We start from the raw sequence: 11,372 nt of genomic DNA, 5'->3' as shown, positions 1-11,372 counted from the left end.
ATTTCAAACTGAGTTCACAATTGATACTCAAATCCAACATGTTATATATTCAATCTGAATTCACCTTTGACTTCCCTTCCCAACCAATCATAAATAAACAATTCTTATGCTCTAAGCAATGCTTCTGTTCTGTCTCCATTGTAAATGCCAAACCAAATGTGTGTGATGCTAATGTTTGACAAAATGAGCGAGATCCATCAACATCTATATGTCTTAATACATCTGTATCTGCCTTTATTAAATTAAATCTATCCTCTAAAGGCTTAACCAAACCAGTTGAAAACTGAAAGAGCAACTCTTCTAGTCAAAAAGTCGGTTAGGTTCAATATAAAGTCCTCAGTACCATACAGCAAGTGCCAAAGAGATAGCGAGTCTTGAATGGAAAGCTAAATTTTTGGAGCATATGCAGCGGCCCCCAGTTCAACAGGAAGCATATGATTTTTATATTTAGATGGAAGATCAGATCAAATATCAAATCATGCATCTTGGACAAAGAGAGCATGTCCGTGGATTTTACATCACAGATAGATATTGGGGAATGAAAGGAAAAAAAAAAAGGTAAATGTTGGTAATGGAAAATCTGAACCTTCAAATGTGGAAGCCAAGTAGCCACACAGCTGATATTGGAAGACTCGGGTGTTGGATAATGAATTCATGACACCGCACACCTTTGGAGATGCCAATCTTCTTACGCATGTCTTAAGCGAGCAATCAGGATATCATCAACTTCATCCAATAAAACAAAGATCCTTCACAATGAATGAATTTTAGTAAAATTTTCAATGTACAAATGAAATGTATGATCATCACATGCTGACATATCAGAGATGCCCATCTTCCTCGTCACTCATCACTAACAGATAGTCAGGTGCCAGATCCTCTTCAACCCAATCGTCTTCTTCTTCATCTTCCCCTTCTGAAAATGCAGAAATTCTAAAACCATTGAACTCCGTACTAGTGGAAGCAAGCTCTTCCACTACACTCTCCAAATCACTACCAGCTTCAATGTCTCCATAGAAACTAGAAACTGAAAAGCCATCATCATCTTCATCCATTTCCTCGTCTCTTCTCCTCATCCTCCATCTTTTGGGCACCAAATCCTCCTCTGTAACATCCCCATTTTCAACCTCCATCCATGGAACCCATAAATCTGCGTGCCTACCCAATGCCCTATCACGATCTCCCACCACCACAGTTCCCAAATTAGCTTCCTTAGCCTTCCTTAACATCTCTGAGAAATCCGAATCATCGGAAACAAGAAACATCCAATCAATACCACGACTCATCGAGTGTTGCATCTGCCTCTTCAAAGCCCAATCAGCTGCCTGAGGCTTATCCTCAACTGTTTTCACAAAAACCCCAGCACGTCTCAATTCTGAGGCCAACCCATACCCAACTTTGGGAGTAATCAGAGACCTCGCTGCTTCATTGTACTTATGGTTTCCAGATACGAACCTTTCCTTATAACGCTGTCGCTTTTTGCCCTTGAGAGACCTCATTCTGTTCAATTTCTTCTGGCGCTCGCGCTCGTGAAGTTGCTTGAAATGCTTCTTAAGGTCTAGGTTTGTTTTACACTTGCGACCGCAAACCTCGCAGACGTACGATTCGGACGGCGTGAACAACCCTTTTCGCTCAAGAATGTCCAATTGCCGACGCTCGCGGCGTTCTTCAACGACCCATTGCGGCAAATGGATAAAGGCGTGGCGATTGGCGTAAGCCGACATGTCGACCACTTGGCCAAAACGTTGCGCCACTCGTTTCAGCGCCATAGCCGCCTCGTACGGCGGCCCACGAGGGGGTTTGTTGTCAAGATCCCAAAGCACAACGACCTTGCTTTGTTTGGCAGTAAAAACCCCCTCCCTGTTCCTCACCATGTCGATCTGGGAAGTCGACGCCGATGAAGCTCCGTTTTCGGCAGTGGCTCGGATTCGCCATCTACACGAATCCCGAAGAGTGGGTTTTACAACAATGGAGACCCTGTGCTTGAAATCGATAACGTTATTCGAAAACAGCAACTGAGAGGAAGGTAATAATGGCAGAGCAACCATAGGATAACAGACGAAATTCGTGTTATTCATTGCTTATCCCAAAACTCAGAAGGGTTCTGGCCTCACTCACCGAGTCACCGTCTGAGTCTCGGGCAACTTGGCGTGTTATTTGGGCCCTAACTCAGATATTTGGATCCATAGGGGGAAATCATTATACGGGCCCAAGCCCAATAACTCCGGCCCATGCCACGAAAATCCAGATCGGGCCTAATCATCAAAACCAACACGTGTCTTAAATTCCCCCACACATAACAACCATGGAACAAAATTAAATTGAATAAATGGTAGTGCACATATTAAAATGATACACAGAATCCTGTGACATTGAGGCGGAAATGTGTTTATTCTTTTTGTTGAATTATGTGTTTTAAGTTAATAAAAATAATAAGAAAATTAGACAATAATAACAATGATTATTAGGTTAGAAAAGCAAAGAAGATTGCCAGCTAAGGGAAAGAAGAAGAGGGAAGTTTCATAACATGAGATTCCTAAAAAGATATTATGCGAAAGCATATATGTGTGGCGGCAAGATGCAGCGAGTCACCGATTGAGGGAGAAGATTGGTGTCGGGACGAACGTGCTTCCCATCTCATTAAATTTTAACCTTTTGAAAACAACCCATTTCAAGAAATATCAAATTATACCTTATCCAAAAAGTTCAATGAAAAAAAAAAACGTATGACGGGACTTTGTCTCCTCCCCCAATACAATTCACAACATAGAAAACAAAAAATTGGGGCATTTACGGTTCCTTAGTTTTATAAATCTTTCAATGGTTGGTTAATTTAAGAGACTGGGTGATGGGATGGGCTTGGTTTGAACTTTGAAGCAGCAACAGCAGCATCCAATCATTACTTGGGAGGAATCTGTCTGCTGGAACACAAACATTCGAAATTGGACTGGCTCTTACTTGCCTCTTTATACATTTATTGAATTCTCCCCCCCCCCCCCCCCCCCCCCCTTTTTTTTTCTTTTTCTGCTTTTGAAAAAAGTTACTGCCATTTTGAACCTATTAGATTATTAAGTTTTTAGAAAGGGAGATCAGTTTGTTTGGATTTGATTTCAACCAAGTGTGAGAAAACAACAAAACTAGATGAGTTATTTTATAGATATAATTTAGAGTGGTCTGATTGAGATCAGAAATCATGGTTCCATATTCTCAAAGAAAAGTAGGTCTCTTTGATTATGATGGCATATTATTAACACAAAAAGCAATAATAGTTCTCACTCTCAACCATTACCCATCTTAAAAAAGCCAAAATATTAACTGTGCATAGAGTTGATATTATCATTAATAATGGAGTTATAGCTATCTTCCCCTGCCCATATGAAATTATACTACCAGACACCCCCACTCCTTAAAAAGACCACCACCTCAATCATAATAGAAAATAACATTAATTACTACATTCTCAACCACAAAATCATGCTAAAAATTAGCAGTTATGTAAGAACTTGGAATTACTGAAAATAGGAGAGGCAGAGGATCATGCCAAATGTGTATTTTGGTAATTTAATTTTAGCGTCTCATCCAAGTTGAAGATCTCCACTAATTATTTGTGGATCAAAAAGATTAAAGTCATTGCCGACTATTAATAAATTTATAATTGTGCTTTTCCTTCCCATTAAACAAATGAAAATAGTAATTTGAAGGGGGAAAAAAAAGAGTGATGAAATGGGAAAATGCAGCAAATAATATAATAATATCTTGCAACTTTTACAAAGGCCATACAGAATGGAAGTCACTATCCTTTTCCTTCCATCTGTCTCCATCGCAAAGTGGATTTTCAGCTTAGCCTTTTTGTGGGGGTTCTGAGTCATTTTCTTAATAAGACAATGTTGCGTGAGGACTTCCAAGATTCTCCCACTCTAAATTTATTATTAATTGAAATTTACTGAGTTTAATTCAAATAAAGATTTCCCATGTTTGAATGACATACTTCCTTTTAGTTTCACCCAAAAAGAATTCCTGTTAATGGCAATAACTGAACTGTCTGAGGTAACATGAACAAATGTTTGTGGTGTTTTGTGTTAGTTGGTTCTTTTACTCACATTTTAACAGTCGCCGTGTACGGCGGAGTGGCCCAAAATCCCACCATCTGTCCCCTCCCAAGCATAAAATAAAGGGGAAAAACTAAAAACCCTGATTTTCATTTGAATGGTTAACTTTCTCAAGGTGCTAATCCCAATTCCAAGTAATCAAACACTATCCGTCCAGGCATCTCTCTCCACCCTTCTGAAACGGGATGAATCAGCACATTCCATTTTCTATTAGAAAACTCTGTTGCCTAATTTGTATTAAATAAATACTGAGCTCTGTCTATTCCTTTCAACTGCTTCAACTTCAAGCCATAAGATGAGACGACTATTAACCTGTCTTGCTTTCTTCTTGCTTGGAAAAGGTCTTTAGTCCACGCATGCCTATTTTTCTGCCGCCCCCACTTGCTTGTTTCTTATATTAACTTCCTCCGCCATTCCCTCTTCTCGAAAGTTTCTTCCTATTCTCCATTCCACGTAAAATCACAACACGGGGGAACTTTCAGGTCTTGAAAATGGCTGGATCCTCCGTTGTTGCTGTAGCTGCCGTGTCTATTGCAGTTCTTGCATTGTTACTCACCGGTTTGTACTTTTGGAGGCGGCGGCGGCGGGGTCTTGTTGAATCAGAAACTATTGAGAAGTTACAGAGTGTGGAGAACTCTCAACAGCGATCAGGTTCTGGGACTCTGAAACTTCATCACCAATCTGAATCAGAGGGAAAAAGGCGACTCAGTAATTTTTACCCTCGTGGGGTTTCTCAAAAGCCTTTGTTCAGTTGGGATGACAACCCTTCGCTCGTTAATGACGCCGTCGAAAATGGATGGACCCAATTCGCTTTTACGGACTACACGTCGTCTTCTCCAACTTCAAGATCCCGAATGTTGGGTTTATGTACGGCCGGAGAGATCGAGAAGGAGATACCTGAGGCGGAAATTAGCTGGGAAGTGAGTCAAGGATCGGCCGATTTTATGCAAAGGATTAGGCTTAATTCTGGGTTTAAGAACACGATTAACAATACAATCTCTTCTTATCCCTCTGCTTCCTCTGCAATCAGAACTACTCTGCCATTACCGGGTCCTCCCCTGGCATCTTTCCCACAAGAAGCGTACTTTGAGATCACGATTCTGAATATTTCTGGCCATGAAAACGAACCTACCGGAGCGTCGAAAGAAGGGGAAAGAATCAAACTGATACCCGAGAATCATAGCTCGAAGGCAAGCTCAGAGTCTCTGGCCTATTTTACATCGAATAACAAAGTTAGCAACGTTGAGGAATCGAAGATCAATGGGAAAGGCGAGAAAGATGAAGTAGTTGAAGATGTGATGGTATCCGTCGGGCTCATTTCCGGCGGCTCCGCCCCTTCTAAACTTCCCGGCAGCTATTCCGGTAGCATCGGATTCAACTCCAATGGCTCAGTCTATCTCGACGGTAAAATCCCAAAAAAATCATTCAATTTCAATTATCAAGTACAAATCCAAACCCCCATTCTTCTTTTCTGAAAAGGAGAAATCAAAAGAACTACATTTTTCCCCCTTTCGGACACTCTGGTTTTTTGTTTAGCAATTAAAAAGTAAAATAACATAGCATATAAAAATATCGGATTGATTTGTTTAATACCAAACAACATTAGCGAAAATAAATGTTTTTTATTTTGGTCATTATAGGCAAGCAGTGTTAGGCAGTACTACCAAATTAGAACTGTTATGCTCTTTTCTACTTCTGTTATTGATTTCCTTTCCTTCAGGAATAAAATTAGTGTTTGAATCTGAAAGAGCAGACTGGGGAAGGCCAGAGAAGGTGATCGGATGTGGGTTTGATCCAAAACAAAAGAAAGTGTTCTTCACAGTGGATTCGGAATTGGTGCACGTGATTCATTGCAAGTCAGAGGAATTTGGAAGCCCATTGTATCCAACTCTGGCAGCCAACGCAGACGTTACAGTTTCGGTAAATTTGGGGCAAAGCGTGTTCAAGTACATACCAGCTCAAAGAACACCGAATCCATGCTTTGTAAGTCCGCTTGTGAATACCGCCGGTGGTTTCCATGGAAATGGGTACGAAGATAGCAGAGAGCTTTTCTCAATGGGAATGATCGATTCCCAGTGGTTTAGTCGGCTGACTCCAAAACCCAGCAACAATGTTGTTGTTGATCATCGAGAGGACGATGAGTTGTCCAATGACATGGAAATTTGCGATGAAATTGAACTTTTTGAAATTGTTGTGGAAGATGAGCAACGGATTGCAAGTAAAACGTGAAGTGAAAATTTCGTACGGGTTTCTCTGTCTTGACTTATTTCAGCCAATTCCGGAAGCGGTGTGTTTGTTAATATGAGCAAAGTGAGATTTGAATTGCACGAAAGAAAGAATAGAAGAATGTAATTAAGGACAATCAACTGACATGAGTTGTGTTCATTCTTCATTATTTGGATTGGGTGAAGGGTTTGTTAATATGATTCTCACCTCTCCGTTCCAACTTCTGATTAAACTCTACTTCTCCAGCGGAGCGGCAGCGGCTTTAGATCATCACACTGCCGGCTTATTTGGGATACGATTTCTAGTAATCAATAACTGAAATTGTTTGAATCTTTTGGTCTGTAGTTGACGATTTATTGCATTATATATATATATAATTTAAAATTATGCCGGATTCTTTCTAAAAAGAAAATAATAGTAATAAAACAAAATGCAAGGTGAGAGTTTAAATGTCTGGAGAGTACATATTTATGTAAGTTGTGCTATGAGGTTGGTGACAGTCGTCATACATTCGTTTAGTTGAAAATCAACTCATTTCATATTTTTTAAATTTAGTCATTCATATATTCAACTAATAATTAACTATTCCTTTGGTGATCATTTACATTTTTATTTTTAATTTTTAAAATTAAATATATATACGTAACTTCCATCTATCGATTTATATATTTTATTGTCGTATTTTCATAGTCAAATCCAAAGTTTGAAAACTAAAAATAATTGTTTTAAAAAATTCAAATAGTTACATAAGAAATATGAAAATAATGGGTATGAAATTGTGAGAAAATAAGTACGGTTTTCAAAAACAAAAATTAATTCATTGTTTGGTAAATACTTGGTTATTATTATTATTTTTTATTTTTGAAAATTAAGTCTATAGACATTATTTTCACTTACAAGTTTCTTCTTTTGTTATTTAATTTTTACCGAAGCCAAATTTTGAATACTAAAAAAAGTAGTTTTTAAAAATTTGTTTTATTTTTGAAATTTGGTTAATAATTTAAGTACTCAACAAAGATGCAAATCATTGTAAGAAATATGAATGAAATAGGTTTAGTTTTCAAAAACCAAAACAAAAAATGAAATAATTACCAGATGGGACCTAAATGGTTATCAAATAAACCTATTTATTGAAAATACGAATACTAAATTTCAGCATTAAGTATATAATTAAAAAAGAGAAGTTTCAAAAGTATATGGACTAGTATAATATTTTCACATATTATTATTTTAAAGTATAAAATTAAATATTAACTAAAATTTGAGTGATTAAATGTGTGTTTTAAATTAATTTTGTATCTAACAAAAAATTATTTGAAACAATTCCAAAAATCACTCTGTCAATTGATTTTGATCACTTTAAAATTACTCCAAATATGTCCTACATTTTGAATTGTTTATTATTGGATATGAGTCAATTTATGTTATTTTTTTACCAATGAAAAAAAAAATTCAAAATTCATAGTAGTGTTAACTATCAAAATTAACGGTGTTCTAACTACTATAGAAGTATAGAAATTTTGTACATTCATTTTAGGTTAAATTGTAAATTTGTTCTCTTTGAAGAAATTCAAAATTTAGTTTGTATGTTTTATAATTAGAATTTAGTCTTTGTGATTTGATAAGTTTTATAAATAGTATTAATAGTATGGACAATTTATGAAGATTTTATCAAATTATATAGATTAATTTATGAGGTTTTATCCAATCATAGAGACTAAATTCTAATATTTTAAAATTATAGGATGAAATTCTAACTTTCTTCGATCAAATATGTAACTTAAGCTTAAGTTTATTCCCTGCCGAGCATATCAACAATATTATCCAGGTATGTGCAAAAGATTATAAAATTATATAAAAATGTTAATGACCAGTAATAGGGGGAAAAATAAATTTCTTTCCTTGAAAAACTTTATAATATTAAATAATAGGTATCATCGTAAACGTTGGCCTATTTCACAAAATACTTTTTAAATTATTTTGCAAAATCCTTTTCAAATTATTCACAGTGAGTAGTTCAAGTAACAAGAGATCCAGAGACGAAAAAGAAGTTGTGGCTGAAGTAGCTACTCATGAAATATCTAAACAAATGTTCCATGGGACATCAAGGTCTAGAAGTGGTTTGAGATATACAGGACTAATCAAGAAGTTAAAGTTTAAGATAAGAAAAGTTTTGACAATAGGTTCCATTGCACACTCGAAGTCTATTGTTGTCACATCTCGTTCTAGGTTCAATAGAGAATCTGGGTTGGGATGTAACAGTTTGCTCTAATTCTTAAAAGTGTGAATAGGTCTCTTGAATTTTAAAACGAATTATTTAAATCATGATATTTGAAAAATAGTTTTAAACTGTCTCTAAGCTAATATTTGGATGCATCATAGATTGCATGTATCTCTTACAATTCACTAATTGCACAACGAAAAAACTAACATAAAAAGAAACAAAGTTTTTTACACAGAAGATCTTAATAGTAAGCCTAAATTTCATAAAAGTTTTAAACTTCATATTATTATTTACTAACAAGTCTTCATCCACATTTTCTTTAAGAAGAAAACAGGAGAAAATTAGGGAAGTAAAATGCTCATTCCTCTCCAATCCACACTTCTTCCTTCTATGTCGCAGCCCTAAAAAAATCCATTCTTTTTCTCTCTCTGACGCAACCCTCACTTTCTTCCTCTCCCTCTCTAAACTCCTTCATCTACCTTGACAATCTCCTTCTCTATTACTCATCTACTTCGATGAGTCCAACTTTAGCCGACTCCAACAGTAGAAATTGACGACGACGAGGGCTCACTACTCGCAAGCAACCAAAGTACACATCTGTGGTGAAGGAGGCATTCTCCAACGATATGGATGAACAGAATGAATCTAGAACAGATCGAACAAATGTCTAGATGGTAGAGACTAACAGATCTAGCTAACTAACGAGACTCCAGTAGAGGCAACGTGAAACATAACACCACGGATCTTACGACACGACGACTGGCTTTTCCAAGACAGATCTAGTCTACCAATTCTCAGTTAAGATCTGCTCGAGGTTTATTAATTTTGTACTGTGTACTCTATATACTTTGAGAATGTGGTACATGATATGTATATGAGTTTATTTCTACATTTTGTTTTCGTTTCAAATATGTATGAGTTTATTTTAAATAATCTAAGGATGATATCTATTGTAACGACTCGACCTTTTGAATACTCTGATAAGGGCTGTTACTCATAATTACACATTTACATTCAAAACATTTTGACCATTGAGAAAAATAAATTTTCATTAAAATAATAAAGAAAATTTTCCAAAATAAATAATAAATAAGAAAAATCTTTGTTCGGGGCCCCTAAAATAATGAAGAAAAAAATAACTTAAACAAATAAAATTTTGACCAACATCGAGTTTAAAATCAAAACTTTTAAATAGCTTAAAAACGTAAACTGAGTGGAAGCGATTTACATGTCCCATATGGTATGATCACAAGTCTCTCTCGTCACCCGCCGGTCCATTCCTATCATTACCTGAAAAACATAAATTAAGAAAGGTTGAGTATAAAATACTCAGTAAATGATCCCATTACTGGGATCAGACTATGCATCCACGAGCAGAGGATGATGGCCCGTGGCTCATACGGCTACATCGGTTTTTTTATGATGAAAGGAAGACCAAAAGATGTACTATCTTGCCTTGATACGCATGTCTAACGGCCTGTAGGCACACCGTCAAACATGAAAATAACATGAACGTGAACCCGTCGACTCACGCATGTCTAGCGGCCCGTAGGCACACCGTCAAACATGGAAATAACATGAACGTAAACCTGTCGGCTCACGCATGTCTAGCGGCCCGTAGGCTCGCCGTTAAACATGAAAATAACATAAACGTAAACTTGTCGTCTCACTCATGTCTAGCGGCCCGTAGGCACACCATCAAACATGAAACATGAAAATAAAAGTAACATGAATGTAAACCTGTCGACTTACGCATGTCTAGCGGCTCGTAAGCACACCATCAAACATGGAAAAATAACATGAACGTGAACCTTTCGACTCACGCATGTCTAGCGGCCCATAGGCATACCGTCAAACATGAAACTACACCCATAGGTCCTCTGAAATAAAACATGCATCAAGGCGAGATAGTAAACCACTCTATTGGTCTATTCATGCACCAGATACATAATATCAGTACTGATTAGAAATTCGAACATGCTTATAATACTTATAACTGTCATGCAACAAGTAAAACATAATGACAAAATCATGCTTCAAAAGTCCATTAGTTAACTTTATAATTCTAGACTAGGTCGCCTGGCACAAAGGCACCGATAATAGTACCACTTACCTCAACTTGGTAAAAACGCAAAACAAAATCTCCTTAGAACTTCTTTAGCACACTTGAATCAACCTAAAGTTGTGGCTTGATCCACAATAAATTCCAAAACTTGATTCAATTAGTAAATCTGATCAAGAATTAAATCCAAAATCAATAAATTAATTTTCCACTATTACTTTCAATCTAAAAGAATAACCATCCAACAACTTACAAAACTTACTGATCTTCACCCATTTTTTGTGAAAAAAATAGTCTCTAGCTTGATGGTCAATGCTAACTCAAAATCAAAGGGGTGAACTTCACCTCCCAAATTATAAGGAAAAAATAAGTCTTACCCAAGGTTTTCCTCAAAATTCCGACAAAGATCGGGGCAGTGGCGGCCGACGGTGTGTCGACTTGTGGCTGCCATAGATAGGCAGTGGGTGTTTCTATCGGATGACATAAATTGTTTAGGCTAGCGGCTGGTAGTGAGGGTCTTGCATGAAGAGGGTTTTCGACAGTGAGAAAGAAGGAAAATTTTTAGTTTTACAGATTTTATTCAGCAACGATTACGAATAAATCAAAGCTTCAAACAACGATCCAACCGTTCAAAATGAAACTCTATATGTCTCGAACAGATTGACCAAATTTGAGCACGATCCAACGGTACAAAATCTAGACTCGACAATTTTTTAGAAGCCGTCGTTGAAAAATCGAATTGCTTTCTCTC

The 11,372-nt window shown here is 36.8% G+C and overlaps 2 protein-coding genes across 2 annotated transcripts; one reads left to right on the top strand and one right to left on the bottom strand.

The window, feature by feature from the left end:
• Positions 1-419: 419 nt before the first annotated feature.
• LOC120086789 (C2H2-like zinc finger protein) lies at positions 420-3,154 on the bottom strand. Its single transcript, XM_039043584.2, has one exon. The coding sequence runs from the start codon at positions 2,076-2,078 to the stop codon at positions 822-824; it is 1,257 nt and encodes a 418-aa protein (XP_038899512.1). The 5' UTR covers positions 2,079-3,154; the 3' UTR covers positions 420-821.
• Positions 3,155-3,954: 800 nt separating this feature from the next.
• Positions 3,955-6,722, top strand: LOC120085411 (uncharacterized). Its single transcript, XM_039041371.2, has 2 exons — positions 3,955-5,513; positions 5,830-6,722. The coding sequence occupies exons 1-2, from the start codon at positions 4,601-4,603 to the stop codon at positions 6,336-6,338; spliced, it is 1,422 nt and encodes a 473-aa protein (XP_038897299.1). The 5' UTR covers positions 3,955-4,600; the 3' UTR covers positions 6,339-6,722.
• Positions 6,723-11,372: the final 4,650 nt, after the last annotated feature.

The sequence above is a fragment of the Benincasa hispida genome, chromosome 9, assembly GCF_027475165.1.
Source record: "Benincasa hispida cultivar pf3 chromosome 9, pf3_genome.v1.1, whole genome shotgun sequence".
Lineage (NCBI taxonomy): Eukaryota > Viridiplantae > Streptophyta > Magnoliopsida > Cucurbitales > Cucurbitaceae > Benincasa > Benincasa hispida.
Note: the sequence above shows the minus strand (reverse complement) of the source record. Positions and strands in the feature narration are given on the sequence as shown.

Coding starts and splice junctions, on each gene's coding strand:
- LOC120085411 (XM_039041371.2), top strand. CDS start 4,601: ATGGCTGGATCCTCCGTTGTTGCTGTAGCTGCCGTGTCTATTGCAGTT. Junction 5,514..5,829: donor TGGCTCAGTCTATCTCGACG/GTAAAATCCCAA, acceptor CCTTTCCTTCAG/GAATAAAATTAGTGTTTGAA.
- LOC120086789 (XM_039043584.2), bottom strand. CDS start 2,078: ATGAATAACACGAATTTCGTCTGTTATCCTATGGTTGCTCTGCCATTA.